Source organism: Cebidichthys violaceus, unplaced genomic scaffold (genome assembly GCF_023349555.1).
Source record: "Cebidichthys violaceus isolate CVI_PGR_0920_01 unplaced genomic scaffold, fCebVio1.0.p SCAF_11, whole genome shotgun sequence".
Lineage (NCBI taxonomy): Eukaryota > Metazoa > Chordata > Actinopteri > Perciformes > Stichaeidae > Cebidichthys > Cebidichthys violaceus.
The window spans coordinates 6,311,696-6,329,638 of record NW_027176274.1 but is presented as its reverse complement, the minus strand read 5'-3'; the positions used below and the strand labels follow the sequence as shown (position 1 = coordinate 6,329,638).

The following is a 17,943-nucleotide window of genomic DNA, read 5'->3' as shown; positions in this document are numbered from 1 at the left end:
GAACAGCAGCAGCTCCCCAGATAACACTTTAAATAGACTTCAATCAGCCTCAATCAGGTCAGAGCTGATGGAAGGTCAGCTGAACTGAACTGAGGGATTAGACGAGTTGTCTGGGTTATTTGCTCTTACAATCTCTTAACAGTGTAGATCAAGCTTGTCAACGTTTCACCAAAAATATACACATATTTTAGCAAGTTATGTACTACATAATGCACTATATTTACTGTCCGCCATTTTTTTGGAGAGTCCAAAACCTACAACTCTACAACTCGTTTGTTCAGGACTCTCACAGCTCATGTTTCCTTTATTCCAGCAGACCCAAACTCCGACTCAGTCCGTCTGATTGAGGAGAGCCCTACGGAAGCCCTGAAGGACCAGTTCAACAACAGAGACTCTGCTCTCAGCACTCGCTTCGTCAACTACATCAAGGCAAGACCTCGTGTTGTGCTGTTTCTCCTCAGTCAGTTTGTGATTAAAGATTGATGCAGCGAGTGGTTCCCTTCATGAGCAACGACACACTCACAGTGAAGTGGAGTTATATAAAACTGCTCTACTTCGACTGCTCCTGAAGTCTGTGGTTTGTTCTAATGGAGCCTAAACTGTCACTTTATGTCAGTCATTTACATGTAGAGTTAAAAGTCGCTGCCAGCCCGACAGTTGAGCAGTTAGAGAGACTGTCCTGTTATAGCAGGTTACGTCACAGTGAGCCTGTGAGTCACTGTGGAGGCTCAGCTGTGACCAAATAAGGTCTAAACTTAAAACAAAGTAGACAACACAAAGAGCTGTGCAGCCCTGTGGTGAATCATTCAGTTCGGCCGAGTGTTGATGTTCAGTAACTTTATGCTCATAAAGTGGTCATCAGTGTAACTATGAAGACCTAGAGCGTCATTTTCATGCCTAAATCAAACTTAAGCCATCGCTGTCCCAGGTAAAACTAGGATTTTGGCTAACAACCACAGTTATAATGAAGCTAATAATTAAGTGATAACAAATAGTGGTGCAGCTTTATCCTAGTTAACCCATTCGTCCCACTATAAGAATCAAGTGGAGACTGAAGGATGGAAGGAACTGATTAGAGAGAGGAAGAGTTTGTTACAGTGTCCTTATTGTTGAGTTTGTGTACCAGGGGATAACGGTAATGTCTCTGAATTTTTGGCCAATGGCTGAATGAGTCTGTGGACCATGTGACAGCTGCAGCTGGTGCTGATGTTGGGGTGTGTGTGTGTGTGTGTCTGTCTGTCTGTGTGTCTGTGTCTGTCTGTGTGTCTGTGTGTGTCTGTCTGTGCAGGGTCGGACAGCAGCAGAATTCGACGAGCCCCTCAGGATAGAGGAAGACTCACACTGGCCAACACAACAAATGTAAGTTCATCTATTTGTTTTTCTTTTGTGTGTTCGAGGGCTTTTAGAGTCATTGTTGAGTACAACATCACAATAGAACAATAAATGAATGTAAAGAGATATAAAGAGGAACAAATGATACAGCTTCAACACTGAAGGCAAGTTAAGTTGGTATCTGTATGTTGTTTATGTTATATTCTATTGAGTTCATATCGGATATTGATGCAGTCTGACTTGGAACTTCCATGATGAACTACGATTGCAACTGCAATTGTAAGATATTCCATGTGTTTTGGGTCACAGGTCAAAGGTAAAAGGGGGCACAGAGCTCCACATTGACATGATCAACCAGCTGAAGGAGGCTGTGGAGCTGCTGCAGGACCCCAGCAGGTGAGAGAGTCACAACATCACAGAGCTGGTTAGCCGTAGTGATACCAAAACTGTGCTCGATGGCACACTTTACTTTGCTGAGAATAAATACGGTTCGCCACCTTTTATGTTTTCATGTCTCATTTTGATGTCTCATTTTGTTTGAATAACGCTAGAACGTAGTACTAGAAGCAAAGCACAGTGTAAAACTAACAAAAGTAGTGTGTATTCATAATTACCCCATACGTTGAAATGAATAATGAGCCTAAGCTTGATGTTCTGCAATCAGAAGTAAATACCCCAGCATCAGAATGTTAAGAAATACTTTAAAAAGTTTGGGAATCAGAATCCTTAAAATCTCCCTTGGTAAATGACCCCATAGTTGAAAACACACTACACTAGAACTGTAGATCAATGTGGGTGAGCGGTAGAAGTATTTCTAAATCTCATTAATTCATTTAATAATGTATTTCTTCTGTTTATCAGAGTGAACACAGAGCAGGACGATCTGTCTGGAGTCCAGCTCTACCCGGTGGAGATGGTCACAGTGGAAGAGTCACTCAAGTAAGACTTTGTGTGTTGGATTATTTATGTTGTGCTATCAGGACACCTGAAAGGTACTTCTGGTCAACAATTTGACCACGTTTCAGTGTTTGAGGTGTGTTAAACTGATGTAATCATAGCAACAGTACTGCTAGTTTAGCAGTAACAGTAGCTACTAGTGAACCCAACCATACGTTAACACCCCCCCCCCCCCCCCCTCTCTCTCTCTCCCCCTCCACAGTGGGCAGGACAGCGATGACGGCATCACCCCACCGAAGGTACAGCGTGCAGAACTTTAAAACTTAGCTTAACTCTCAGTCGAGACGCAGCACAAAACATGTTGTCATCAGCATACATGATGGTATTTGAAGCCTTACTGCAATGTGACAGTGAGTAACAGCACTTGTATTTTATATCAAACCTCAGCCATGACAGTGATACTTGAGCCAGTGAGTTTTTGAAATTATAAATGTCAAAGAAAAGCGGTCGGCGCTGTATGTTTCAGTGTCTTTCTTTATGCTACCACTGTGGGACGCCAAAGTTGGACATTTTGAAATGCTGCACATAGTGGCTTTAAATGTAGTCACTGTAGTGCACTTCAGTACATTTTCCTTGATAAGCCTACTCTCGTTATAGAGATCAAGCAGGTCGTTTTGTGTCTTTGCCCTTTGCCTATAAGTATGTAAGTGAATTAGGAACTCTTTAAGGTCATTTAAAGCCTAAACGTTTGATGCGTTCTGTAGCAGCACATGGAGGAAGGTGGCTATGAGTTCCAGAAGAAGAGACAGATGATTCTAGAGAAGGCCAGGTTTGAGGCCCAGCTTGCATGCCGGGAGTATGAGTGGCATATGTCAATCAAGGTAAAGGTAGCACCAGACCACTGGATGTAGACGCTGTCCCGCCTCTCAGAGTGAACTGTCCTCAGTCGTCCAGTAAACTGACCGTGTCCCTGTGTGTCTGTCTGCTGTGAGCGAATAAACCACACTGAGCTTTCACATGTGTCACATTTCACGTGGCAGCAGGTCACACATGTGAACAGGGTGAGAGGATGTTTATTTCTAAACGTTTCACCAGTCACTCCGTGTTCAGAGAAACAACGCATTTGTTTGAATGAAGTCGATTTGGATGAAGTGGTGGCTGGTGAATTGACTTTTTTCTGTCTTGCATGTCGGTGTGTGAAGAGTTCATCTGCAGTGACTGATATGTGATATCAAGCAGTGTCTTGTTTGTTTAATAAGCAACCAGAACAGTCTGACAATACAATTCCTTTATTAAGTTTAAAGCTGCAACTATTAGCCGACAGAATTTTTTTTTTATTATTATTTATATTTACAAAAAAAGATACGTGTTGATTAGGATAACAGGCTAGCTGTTTCCCCCTGCTTCCAGTCTTTACGCTAAGCTAGGCTAATCTCGTCCTGATTCCGGCTCCGTAATCAGAACACCGTCATGAGATAAATGTCACTCTCCTCATGTGGTGTTTGGAAAGAAAGCAAATAAGCCTTTAAACCGACCTAAACGTTTACAGCTCAGCGTCCTCAAACTGACAGTCTTCAGTGTTTTACAGAAACAAACGGAGTGAAGAGAGTGCAGGTTTAGAAACGAGGGGAACAACACGGCTTTGTTCCCCCAGACTGGCCTAACAATGCTCTGAAGTAAGAGAGTGAACACACAGACAAAGTGTTTATCAGACTCGAAGAAAAAAAAACACAACACACAGTGGAGGATCTGAACCTACTGACTTGTAGATTTAAAAATAAAAAAAACTACAACAACCTCAGTGAGGACAAACGGCCCTTTGTGGACATCTCTTAGTTTGTTTTGGATAAAGGTTAAAGAAACTATTGTGCTCTATTGAAGTGTGTTCAAGCAAGACACCGAGACTCAGCTGACTTCTGCCCCCCACCCCACCACCCACCACACCTCAACCTGGTATGAACCTCTGATCTGTATCTGGATTCATTATCACAGCGTTGTTGTTATCTGAATTTCACATGCGTTGTGATTAGATCGTAATATGCTAATGAGGTAGGCGGAGCGGCCGGATTAGTCAACGGGCGGATGGAAGTGGTGCTGGTGTAATAGTTTTTACTTATTCTTAAGCCTGACGGCTTGAGTTGGGTGACTCTTAAACTTGTTGGGCAGATGTCTGTCTTGTGAACACACTGTACAGATTGCATTAATAACTGATGCCTGTACCACAAAGGGAGATTAGTGTGTTCGCCAGCGATCTATGTGAACTCAGGTGTCACAATAATCCAGATAAGAAGCGCAGTTACAGATCAGATGTTACTACAAGGTGGAAATGGGGGTGAGACATTTGAGAATTTCCCTGCAGAATCATTTTTAGATTGACTTTGATCAGACTGTCTTTGTAGAAATCTAATCCACTTAAATTCTGTTAAATTGAGGACGTCTCGAGTGTCTTAAAGAGTGCTGACACTGAATCAGTCTGCTGCTTATATAAAATGCATGATGGTTAAAGACAGAGGAGGGAGGCAAAGAGTGCGGCTGCCTTTGAGCCAATTTGGAGGTTAACTTTAGGTCCCTGAACTCATCACATGTGTTTCTCTGTACTTTGTATCTCTGTGGAGTCGTTTGTAAGTCTGTATGTCTTTGCAAACATCTCCCACATGCAGCACAGGACTCAGAATATCCAGCATCTGTTCAATGAATTATGCTTCCATTGTTTGTTAATGACACTGAGTACTTATCCGTGTTCCTTCCATTTCTGTTGCTGCAGCGACATGACAGATCTCCAGCCAGCGGACCTCCAGCCTTCTCCAGCCCGGTGTTTGGACTGAAGCCCCGTTCAGGTGAGTTGGATCTGGGCTAAGAGGGTGGACCAGATTACCTGGGCTACCGGACTTACAGGTGGATTCACTGGCTCTGAACAGTGTGGTTGTGAAAACAGTTCCACGCTGATGAGGTGTACTTCATTTGTTGGCTGTGTTGATGAGGAAAATCCTGGACATTGCAAAGTCCAAGAACTTTATTCATATTCATACACAGTTTGTAGTTTTGTCTGTATTTGAAGTTTTCAGGAGCTTTAATGGAAGCTCAGAACAAACCATATTTTGTCGCTGAACACCTGCCTCGACATTGACACACTGGTGAAAGAAGTGCTCAGATCTGTTACTTAAGTAAAAGTAGTAATGCCAGTGTTACTCTGTCACTAGTAAAAGTCCTGAACTCATTACTGGATTATAATTATTTATGAATTAATGTGTTCTTCACTTAAATGTTGAAGCTGGTAAAGGTGGAGCTAATTACAGGGGTCAGTACAGTTTTGAATATAATATCATTATTTATACTTTGATTTTATTTTGCATTATTAATTTGAATCAGTGAAGTAACAAAAGTTATCGATTAAATGTAAAAGTGAACTGAGATGTAGTGGAGTAGATGGAGAAAGCAACAGAAAATGGAAATATGCAAGTAAAGTAAAAGTACCTCAGATTTACAGTACTCTGTCAATGTACTTAGTTACTCTCCACCTCTGGAATGTTGTCTTTTTTCTCACCTTAAAAACCACTAAGAAGATTCCCTCCCAACCAGGGTATTTGCATTTTTTAGCACATTTAATGAGGCATCTGAAAAGTCTGTTTTCTTGATAATCCAGGACCATGATATGAAAGTGACCATCCTGAATCGGGACTAGTCTGAACACAAGCTAGCCCAGAGTTGGTGCAGACATACAGGGAATACTAATACTTGTCCGCTGTGTCTGTAGAATCATAGCAAACTTCAGTCCCATGCTTTATTTTGATTTATTTTTTTTAGAGCTAGCAACCATCCAGCCTTTGTTTGCTAGCTGTTACCAGTGTGTGAAATGTTGCTAACTGCTAATGAAGCTAACAAGATGCTAACAGCATGTCAAGGTGATCTCTATGTGAACTGCCACTAATATTTATTTTGTTTTTGTGCTGTTTTGTGTTACGTGTTTTCACCTCCCCCTTTTTGATATTTTCTTTTTCTGATTTACATGTTTTTTTTCTGTTTTTCTTTCATTTCTCCCTCCACTGATCTGCTGCATGACTTTTTAATGTGAAATCATCTGATCTAATCTGCATGCATGTCTGTTACTTGTTTAAATACCATTGATCTTTTTTTTCTTAACCACTATTTCGGGACTTCTATCCTGGTGATATTGGTGTTTTTTGGGGTGTGTTTTCGTGGAATGACCTTTGCCTTGCTGTACTTGATTCACCATTGGTGCCCCACCTCCATGCACTACACGCTCCACGCCCACTTCCTGCGTCTCCCTGACCACTCACACTTCCTGGTTGTAGCTCCGCCCTCGCTGCCCTGCTCGCCCCCTCCTTCCTGTCTCGCCCCCTCCCTCCTCTCACAGGCCTCGCCCTGCCATAGAGACACACCTCGTAGCCATGATGACGGAGGCATGCACAGCCGCGGTAGGTTTCCACTTCTTTTAACTAAGCAGCCTCGGAGGCTGCAGAGTCAGATCACACACCTGGATGCAGGTGTTCGCTGACAGCCTCTCTTTCAAACTTCTCCATCAACGGTTTGAGATTTTTTTCAGATCTTTTCCAAATTTCTTTGTGTCCTGGACCATCAGGTAGAAAGTTCTTTGATGACCTGTTTCAGTACAGTTGAAGCAATGATTAGGTATTTTACAGTTAGCTTAGTTTAGCATAAAGACTGGAAACGGGAGGAAGGACATTTCTTTCATAGTTATATGATTTCAGTGGCTTTATCATTTTAACTTCTATATGATATTCCAATAATCTTCCTTTAGAGACATAGAAAGCGTACAGAGTCTGAACGATTGGTTGTGTGTTCGTGTCTCTTACTATGGTGACTCACCAGCGCCTCCTTCTGGTGAGGACTGACATGCGATAAGTTCAATTTAATTTGGAGTCGACTGATAGTGTGTGTTTTTCTCTGCCTTAGACCATAGTTTGGGGTGTTTTAGATTACTGCTGTGCGTGTGTGTGTGTGGTAGCAGCAGCAGACACTGATCAAAGAGGAGCTTTACCACATGCTACTTTCATCTCCAGCTGTTCGTATGTGTGTGTGTGTGTGTGTGTGTGTGTGTGTGTGTGTGTGTGTGTGTAGACACACATGGTAAAAGTTGTATTCAGTGTGTGTGTGTGTGTGTGTGTGTGTGTGTGTGTGTGTGTGTGTGTGTGTGTGTGTGTGTTTGTCAATTACTACAAAAGTGTGGTCACACACACACAGGCTTTGAAGCTCACCAGAATGTGTGAGTATAAAGTTTCTGGAGAGGAGTTTCTAAAATTATCTAAATTCAACACTGAAAAAAAAAAAGAAAAGCCAACTTGGTACACTTTTGTTTTGTTTTATACAACACACACCAGTGGCAACCTTATGTATGTTGTCACTTCTGTTGTTTTATTGCTCACCATTGGCACGTCATGGTTGCAGAAAAGCAGCAGTTTCATCACATGTCCGTTACTTTTTCTGTCTGTGCGGTGCATCCTGTGTGAGCTACAAACAAAAGCTATATTAGAATTGTTTGATGTCTCTTCAATTTTATATATGTGTGTGTGTGCGTGCAGCGTCTGCAATTTGAATGAGTCTGGGTCTTGTCTGTGCACATTTGTGTGTATGTGTGTGTATTTTTAGCTCCTATATTTTAAGTGTTAGATAATTGTCCCTCAAGGAGTATCCTACTTCCACTGGAACGGGGTCCAAGATTTTAGATGGATCACAGCCGTGCGTGTGCGTGTGCGTGTGCGTGTGCGTGTGCGTGTGTGTGTGTGTGTGTGTCCTCCCTGAGGCGAGCTGTGTTTCAGTCACTTGGTCCATAAAAGGCTCTGATATCTTGCAGGAAGTTAGCAGCGACTGTTAGCTGTTAAAGTGTTCACACACTCAGAGTGAGAACTTCTGAATGTTAACAAATCTCAGGAGCCCTCAGAGACTCTTTCAGTTTACTTTCCAACCACAACATGTTATATCTGGGTTTCATTTTCATGTCAGGTCAACCTCCGATGGCAGACTCATTGCTCACATCTGATTCAAACACAGCAGTGCATGCTAACATTAAACTACTGTAGCTGGTGAGCTAACCAAAAACATGCATTAGCGTATGCTAGAAACAATAGCTCATCAAGCGTGTTGGGTAGCTAGCTCGGTAACCTGACAAAGAGTTAACACATGTAGTTGTGTTGTACCACCAACTGCTATCTCATAGCTCTGTTATAAAAGCTGACTGCACCATTGAAGTGTATGCTACAATGTTAGCACGGAGCCCATCGTAACTCCGCATAATAACAGCTTCTTTGACCCATAGTTTACCATTGGTTACCTTGATAAAAATGTAACATAACCCACATGCTGAATATCATTGCTATGCTAAACATGAGCATGCGGACAAGCTAATGTCAGATTGCTAATAAATATGCTAAGAAGGCTCATGCTAACTTAAGTATGCTAATATTTGGATGATACACATGGAGATCTGTATCTCAATTGTCTTTAATGGCCTCCGAACAGAAGATTCAATCTTAAGATTTCGGTAACAATATGGCCCCTCTCTGGCACCACACTCAGGACTAAGTTTATTTTAATTTTTTACAAAACATCAACATTTTTTTATTTCTGGTATTTAATGAGCATTGCAGTCTCACTGGGCTGCTAATGTGGCTGTAAACTCTTGGTGTTTACATTTTATTTAAGTTAATTTTTACCTTTCCCCCCCACAGTAGTCTGACACACACTTCTTTGAGTTGCAACAGTAACAATATGTACAGTTGTGGTCAAAAGTTTACATACACTTGTAAAGAACATAATGTCATGGCTCTCTTGAGTTTCCCCGTTATTTCTACAGCTCTGATTTTTCTCTGATAGAGTGATTGGAACAGATACTTCTTTGTCACAAAAAACATTCATGAAGTTTGGTTCTTTCATGACTTTATTATGGGTTAACAGAAAAAGTGATCAAATCTGCTGGGTCAAAAATATACATACAGCAGTGCTAATATTTAGTTACATGTCCCTTGGCCATTTTCACTTCAATTAGGCACTTTTGGTAGCCATCCACAAGCTTCTGGCAAGCTTCTCGTTGAATCTTTGACCACTCCTCTTGACAGAATTGGTGCAGTTCAGTTAAATTTGATGGCTTTCTGACATGGACTTGTTTCTTCAGCATTGTCCACATGTTCTCAATGGGATTTTAAGTCAGGACTTTGGGAAGGCCATTCTAAAACCCTAATTCTAGCCTGATTTAGCCATTCCATTACCACTTTTGATGTGTGTTTGGGGTCATTGTCCTGTTGGAACACCCAACTGCGCCCAAGACCCAACCTTCGGGCTGATGATTTTAGGTTATCTTGAAGAATTTGAAGGTAATCCTCCTTCTTCATTATCCCATTTACTCTCTGTAAAGCACCAGTTCCATTGGCAGCAAAACAGCCCCACAGCATAATACTACCACCACCGTGCTTGACGGTAGGCATGGTGTTCTTGGGGTTAAAGGCCTCACCTTTTCTCCTCCAAACATATTGCTGGGCATTGTGGCCAAACAGCTTGATTTTTGTTTCGTCTGACCACAGAACTTTCCTCCAGAAGGTCTTATCTTTGTCCATGTGATCAGCAGCAAACTTCAGTCGAGCCTTAAGGTGCCGCTTTTGGAGCAAGGGCTTCCTTCTTGCACGGCAGCCTCTCAGTCCATGGAGATGCAAAACACGCTTGACTGTGGACACTGACACCTGTGTTCCAGCAGCTTCTAATTCTTGGCAGATCTGCTTTTTGGTGGTTCTCGGTTGACTCTTCACCCTCCTGACCAATTTTCTCTCAGCAGCAGGTGATAGCTTGCGTTTTCTTCCTGATCGTGGCAGTGACAAAATAGTGCCATGCACTTTATACTTACAAACAATTGTTTCCACTGTTGCTGTTGGGACCCACAGCTGCTTTGAAATGGCTCCAAGTGACTTTCCTGACTTGTTCAAGTCAATGATTTGCTTTTTCAGATCCATGCTGAGCTCCTTTGACTTTCCCATTGTAGCGTTTGTGGGCGCTTGTATCCAATGAGCCCTATTTAAATGGCCTCAGAGAAGTCACCAGTTGTAGTCACTCATAATCACTCACAAGAAGTTAAGAGGCCATGCTATGAAGCTCATTTCATTGACACAACTTTCTAAGTCACCAAAATTGCTAATTCATGTTGCTGTATGTATATTTTTGACCCAGCAGATTTTGTCACTTTTTCTGTTAACCCATAATAAAGTCATGAAAGAACCAAACTTCATGAATGTTTTTTGTGACAAAGAAGTATCTGTTCCAATCACTCTATCAGAGAAAAATCAGAGTTGTAGAAATAACTGGAAACTCAAGAGAGCCATGACATTATGTTCTTTACAAGTGTATGTAAACTTTTGACCACAACTGTATATATCAGTCTTTCTTTCAGATGATCTCACTGTTAGCTGTTGCGGTGATAATAACAGAATAAGATAAGAACAGTGTTTTACAGAGACATTCCCCCTCTGAAGCGTTATGTTTCAGTGTGATAACATTATGACTAATGGTCTATAATGGGTTCAGGCCTCAGGGAGCGTGACATACACGCTCGCATCATCACTGCTGCTGACCTCATTAACAGCCAATCATCACCCTGCGTGTGCGTGTGTGTGCAGTAACGGTAGTTTATCAGTTTATCTGGTGGTGGCCAGTCCTTTAAACCGGCTCTATTTAACAGGAAGTCATGAGAAGATTTTAGGAAGATTAGAGAAATATGTCACCCAAATATATATTTTTAATCCAATAGCTGGTGGAATGAGATGCTGATTAATGTAGTTGCCATTCATTGAGTCCCAATTTAATGCAATAAAGTGGCAAAAGAAAAGAAAATCCTAAATAAATACAGTAAGAAACGAGGGAAAAATGCACTCAAACTATCTGCATTGATCAAAACCAGCAAGCCAGGTTGAAAAATCTGTGTTTTCCCTCGGTCGCTCCAAACAACAGCAGAAACTGAAAACAGTGTGAATGTGAAGCATGTTGTTACCTTACTGTTATAAAGCTTTTTAGAAGACGAGATTAAATCACTGCTCAGATCTTATCTGGTGTGTTACTGTTAAGTATCCCCTCAGCTACAGCTTTGAGTATTTTATTTAAATATTTTATACGTGCCGTAGACACACAAAACACCCGCTGCAGTGTTTCTAAGGCTACCGAGTTAGGGTTAGGCTACTAACAGTTAGTAGTGGAGCAGCGGTATTGAGGTCCAGCTCAAGCCTACCAGGCTGTTATCATGAGAGCCACCTAGCAGCTACGTTAGCACCACAGTAGCCGCTTGGCTAGACAGACGCAACCATAATTGCTCTATGAATATATTTGTGATCAAATTGACTTATGTTCTATCACACAGACTTGTGTTTTTTTGTGTCAGAAACATCATCTCCGTGTCTTCCTAACAAGACAGGCCAGCAGTGCTTGCTAACCTTACTAAGTCAGTGGAAATGTTGCAAAGCTACCTAGTAACACGGTCAGTGGCTGTATGAACCATAGACTGTATATATAGCCAGCCACAAGGGGGCGATCAAGACATTGTGGCTTCTATTTTTGGCAGCTGCCATGTTGTCCATCTGTAGGATACTGATGTTAGCATTTAGCTCAAAGCGCAGCTGTGCCTCTAGACTTGTAGTCTTGTGTCTGTCGGATGGCTCTAAATACGATGGTACCCGTGAGTCTCGGTGGTATTGCTTTAGAGACGAAGCCAGTTGGAGGCATCAGAGCAGCTTGGTGTGGGCAGGAGTGGTTGGTTGTACTTTTGTGTGATGTATCGTTGTAGTGTGGTGTCCTGTGAATGTGTGGAAAGAACATCCACACCACATGTCACCACTAGTTAGAAGCACAAGAAAGATGATTTGCCCGTGTGCAGTTTCTCTGTAACAAACTGCAGGATGGTCATGTTAACAGCAGACCAGAGGGAGGACGTGTCTCTTTGTTTTAATACTCGCCGACTGATCTTGTAAAAAAGAAGCAGGTTCCTACATTTAGCGAGCTAGGAATAATTTGTGAAATACACAACAAAAAGAACCACACGCCTTCATGCAGGGTTTTAAAAATATCCTCCAAAATCTTTTAATAACCCGTCAGAGGAGGAGACACAGAAAACGAGATTCTGCGGCCTCAAACTGTTGTGCTGGCAGAGAGACATGCAGAGCGGGGAGGAGTACGAAAATATGAAGAGGAGGAAGAGGAGTTCAGCAGCTTGTAAAATGACTTGACCCAAGATAAAACTAGAGAGATAAAACTATTTGCCCTTCACTGTCTTCCCCTTTCTCCCTGCCCCCCCACAGAGACGAGTCACTCAGGATTATCGGAGTCAAACAAACAACTCAATACCGGCTCTATATTCTGTGTTCTCATGTTCAAGAGGTTCACAGTTACCGAGACCATTTTACGTTGATTAATAATAGCTAGAAGGACATTAAGATTTATGAATCAATGAATGAGATTAAAAACCTTTTTTTTTTCTTGAGGAAATATCGAATATTTCCTGGCTTTAGATCATTTCCAGAGTGTCCATTGTTATGGTTTAAGACGTCTGTAGTTTAGTTAAGTGCTTAGTTCAGCTACAGGGCTGTGAGGATTGTTAGTTGAACAGCCACGCAGTGTTAAAAACACATTAACATCCTGCAGACTTCATGTCTTCTGCTCCTCACAACAAGCGCTGAAGCTGGAGGAAACGGCCTCTAGCTCCTCCTGGTGGTCACTCAGTGGAACTACACAAATACGAGCTGTGTTCGGCTGCATTTGGCTGTAAAAGGTAGATTAGTGTGTACAACATATGGTGTGTGTGTGTGTGTGTGTGTGTGTGTGTGTGTGTGTGTGTGTGTGTGTTGGTTCTGTGTGAAGAGGCCATGCATGTTTCTCACACTGTTTTTAATTTATATGTTACTAAATCTGATGCTACTTACTAATTCCCTTCCTCGTTCTGATTCTTATCGTATTACTTGTGCAAGTAATATATATATATATATATAATATATATATATATATATATATATATATATATATATATATTTATTTATTTATTTATTGATATTTTGGGAAATTCACTTTCCCTCTGAGAGTTGGGTTTTTAGATTGATACCACCCTCATCTGTGCACAGTAAGTAATGTAGCTACAGCCAGCAGCTGGTTAGCTTAGCTTTAGCACAAAGGCTGGTGGAAACAGCCAGCCTGAGTCAGTCCAGAGATAACTGAGTCCACCAGCCAGCACCTCAAAAGCTCACTGATACTATAAGTTCATTTTATGTACTTGTAACATTCTTTATCCAAGATTTTGTGAAACTGGAAAATAATTAAGTGCCTTTTATTTAACTTCCACTTCCCTTTAGAGGAAAATATTGTACTTAATACTCCACAATACTGAGCCGAGCATCAGTAAAAAATTGTGTTTTGTAAAGCCTACTTTAAATGCATGTTGCTGATGATACTTTTACTTGTAGTTGAGCATTTTTACACTGTGTGTGTGTGTGTACTTTTTACTAATGTAATGTATGGAGACGTCATCCACCACCAGGTGACTTTTAGGAGCTGGTGTTCAAGCATCAGGTTTATCTATGAACAAAAACTTCTGCCATCACAATCATTTGACAGATGCTATATCACAAGACAAATGTCTCCACTCAAAGGTTGCTTTTTAACGTATGGTCAGTCAGTCAGGGTCCAGTGTGTTGCTCTGCAGGCTGTTCTCTCAGAGAGATGAACTCCCTCCACATGACTGCTCCTGTGACAAAGCCGGAGCTGAAAGTGCACTAAGCTGCATGAGTGCATGTGAATGTTGCGCTTACGTAAGCTTCCTACTGTACATCTTTGATGGCAGAAAGGCTTTTTCTGTGTCACTGAGTGCAGATGTGGATGCACATAAAGTCACTTACTGTACGTGTGTCCACTGCTGATGCAAGTGAAGCTCTTCTCACTCATTTTACATCAATGAGGGTCGGCTCAGTAATAAAGACACCTCTCTGTGTAATGCAGTACAGTTCAATAGCATCCTTCATAATGTTCACACTGTTGAATCAACATAATAACGTTCATGAAGGAGACTTTATGGCAGAGCGGTTGTATTAGACTTGGTGTTCATCTGACAAAATGTTACATTTAAGGTTGCATTTCTGTGAAAAATTATAACATTTATGGTAATTTTAATACCTTTATAGTTGTATATAATTGTTGTTATAATTGCATGTGTGGTTGTAAAGTTTTAAAGCTGTATTTCAAGTTTCTCTTTGCTGATTTAACCTTTTTTTTTTCCCTCCTCAGAAGTCAGAGATCTGTCACCGGCCGATCCGTTTTGTGTGTTTCAGAGATGGCCGTGTTACTATGTAAATGTGTCTGTCTAACGCTGCCGGTCTTCTTCCTCTTGTGTTTGTTTCAGTGTTCCTGCGAAGCCACAAGAGTCTGGAGTCTGTTGATCCTCAGTTCACCATGAGAAGAAAGATGGAGCAGCTGCGAGAGGAGCTGGAGCTCACAGAGATACTGCGAGACGTGAGACACATTCTCCTCACTGTTTATTAATCGTTAGTGTGTGTGTGTGTGTGTGTGTGTGTGTGTGTGTGTGTGTGTGTGTGTGAGAGATTAAACGGTGATTCTGTAGCTCTGTCCACCGGTGCAATCACTTATGAAAATAATATATTCACCACATTCCCACTATTTTAAAGAGAAATATCAAAAATGATTACACAATATGTCAGTTGTAAACATTGACTGTGTTAGCTATTAATAGACACCGCCCCACAATGCAATGCACACGTGGAGAACTGCTTTGTGGCAAAGTCACACATTTTCATAATGTGCATCAGATCAATTCCTGTTACTACAAAGCAATAAACAACATTCATTGATGATAACTAGCAGTGACACAGCAGTCCTTTAGGTTTTTAACCCCTCACATACCGGCTTGTATTGTTTTTTTTCCTCCTTCAGAGCATTGAGAGCAGACTGAAGGTTGTCCTCCCTGAAGACCTCGGATCGTCTCTGATGGACGGCGTCGTGCTCTGCCATCTCGCCAATCACATTCGCCCACGCTCTGTCGGCAGCATCCACGTCCCCTCGCCTGCAGTGGTGCGTCCTGAAGTCCTGAATATTCATGATAATCTGGAACCTAAGAGCATAACATGTTACAGCCTAGATCTTCTGGGTTTTTTATTTCTGATTTCAACTTTTATCTAAATGTGTGACTATGTGCTTCCAGCCCAAACTCAGCATGGCCAAGTGTCGGAGAAATGTGGAGAACTTCCTGGACGCCTGCAGAAAGATTGGTCTGTCAGAGGTAAGACATTTCTACAATAGCTGCACCGACTACAGTACGCCGCCTCTCTGAACTGGGGGTCGTTTTCAAGTCACTGCTCATCTCAGATTGATCTTCTATTAAAACGTGTTTGATGGTGTTATTGGAGGCGGTTTTGACCACACAGTGACTGCAACAGTTTCAACTTTTCCAAAAATAGTTAGGACAGTTTGAGGGGGATGAAAGAGAAAAGTGCATGAAGGTTCTAGAAACAACAGGGAGTTGGTTAGTGCAGTTTGCCCTGCTGATTCAGCACAGTGTCAGTCTCTGTTGTAGAGGATTGATGCATTGAAGCAGCAGAGTTTATAACTGATGAATCAATGCAACCGATCCGTCAGTTACACACTGGTCTGAACCCAGTTTGTTGTTTATTGATCAATGGAAAGTTGTGGCATAACTAGTTATCATTTATAAACAAACTGGGCTGAAAACAGTCCTGGGATTTGATCCAGCAACCCCAGACCTGAAAACACCCCCAGTTCATCAGAGAAACTTCCCCCGAAATCCAACAGTTGCACTTCGTCATCAACATGTTTTGGCTTCAGTTGATTGATTTTTGATCAAATATGCACAAGTGTCTCACCTCAGTCTCTTGAACCTTGTCTGGGTCTGAGGGGGAACAAGTAGTAATAGTAATTACAATGCAGCTACATTATGTTGTGATTGATGTTGGTAAGTGAGGGGGAAACTAAAATGTAGGATTATTGCAGGACACTGATGACGACACTAAACTGTAAACCAGATCTGGGAGGAAGGCTGATGACTCCATGTTTTTAACAGCAGACATTTTGGTCACCTGATCAGAAGCCTGAAGACTTAATGTAAAATTAATTTTTAAAAATTTTAATTCATTTGAGAACTTCCGAATGAAACAATTTAGTAAACGTCTTCTACTACTCAATTTATGTTTCTATCTTTAAATTAAAACATGAGAACCACTCAGCGTTCTCCCATGACTGGTTTAATGTTCCTATCTGCCACCTTTTTGTTCTCATCGCTTTTAAATGCGGTTGTTGGTGTCGACCTTTAACGCTGAATCATCATTGCTGTCATCGCTGCCTGTGGCTTCCAGCTTCCTCCATCATTGACAGCAGTCGATCGAAACAGCAGCATCGGTTTCAAACATCTGCTGTGGGTTTACAGTGTGTGTGTTTGTGGGGGGGGGGGGGGGGGTTCTGTTTTAGGATACCTTCGGGGACACATTTCAGACTACAGACCAGTAAATTGGGGACAAAAGCTGTGTTGGCTACTTCCCCCTGTTTTTCTACTTTGTGCTAAGCTAAGCTATTTAGCTTCATATTTAGCATGCAGACATGCACAGTATCAGTCCTCTCATCTAACTCCAGTCGAGGCAGCAATTCCGTTAAATCTGCAACAGTAGGAGTCAATAGAAAAAGTGCTTTACACACTTTTACACTCTAAATATACATACAGGTGCATCATGGGTAATAGAAGTACAGTGTGTGTTTATTTTAGTCACAGTTAAAACAACAATTGAGAAGCTTTCAGCTTCTTTACAGTGAAGTATTTCCTGTTGAGTGAGCAGGGAGGTGGTATCAATTTATTTACAGAATCCAAATCTGCTTTATTGTCCAAGTATGTGAACACATACAAGGAACATGACTCCGGATTTTTGTTGCTCTCAATGTTCTCAAACAAAAAGGACAACAAGGCTGAACAACAAACATTCAGCTTCTATGTACAGATATAAATATAAAAGTGTTTCTATATATAAAAACAACAACACAATATATTTATATACAGTAATAAAGCAGTGCAATGGTGCAGCGTGCAAAAGGTGCTGGAATAAAAACAGGATGGTTAATGTAAGTAGCTTTATGTGTATTAGGTGATAAAATGTGACACTATATAAAGTACAGTGTGTATTTAAAATATAAAAGTACATCATTTACAGTGTTACAGCCAACGGGACGCCAGTTAAAGAGAGAAAATACAGTTGTATTGGTAAAGGACTGCTGGCCGTCGGGGCCATAAAAATATAATTTTGTGATGGAATGGTTTAAATTTTCTATCACATTATTGGGACTAAAAACGCCACGAAAGTATTTCAGTCAGGATCATTTTGTTGTTTTGTTGCTTTAAATGTGATTATTGAATTATATTTGTTTGTACGTTTATGTTTCGTCTTTAAAACATGTTAATTTATTACCTTTGTTTAATTGTTTTTGTCTCCATATTTACAAAAGATTAGTCTCGGTCTTCCCTTTGAGAGAAAGAAGGATTATTTTAAACATTTATTCCTTTTTCTGAGCTGACTCGTTGACCGTTGACCTCCATCTTTGCTGCTGCTGCTTGCTGACTGTCTGCTGCCTCTGTGTGGACGTTTGCAAACTAGCGAATGCTTTTAATGCCCACGATTATGCTGACCTGCTAAGAGCTTCTCCGAG

At 41.3% G+C, this 17,943-nt stretch overlaps 1 protein-coding gene across 3 annotated transcripts in view; it reads left to right on the top strand.

Annotated features, from left to right (window-relative positions):
- lrch1 (leucine-rich repeats and calponin homology (CH) domain containing 1) overlaps positions 1 to 17,943 on the top strand; it is a 66,502-nt gene that overhangs the window by 39,263 nt on the left and 9,296 nt on the right. For 2 of the 3 annotated variants that reach the window (XM_068702069.1, XM_068702054.1), the window contains exons 9-17: positions 314 to 429; positions 1,289 to 1,359; positions 1,642 to 1,728; positions 2,194 to 2,271; positions 2,492 to 2,528; positions 4,994 to 5,066; positions 14,624 to 14,733; positions 15,172 to 15,309; positions 15,440 to 15,517. In XM_068702069.1, coding sequence (XP_068558170.1) covers positions 314 to 429; positions 1,289 to 1,359; positions 1,642 to 1,728; positions 2,194 to 2,271; positions 2,492 to 2,528; positions 4,994 to 5,066; positions 14,624 to 14,733; positions 15,172 to 15,309; positions 15,440 to 15,517 — 788 coding nt within the window. The remainder of the gene's footprint in view (positions 1 to 313; positions 430 to 1,288; positions 1,360 to 1,641; positions 1,729 to 2,193; positions 2,272 to 2,491; positions 2,529 to 4,993; positions 5,067 to 14,623; positions 14,734 to 15,171; positions 15,310 to 15,439; positions 15,518 to 17,943) is intronic. The other variant, XM_068702059.1, reaches the window with a different exon arrangement.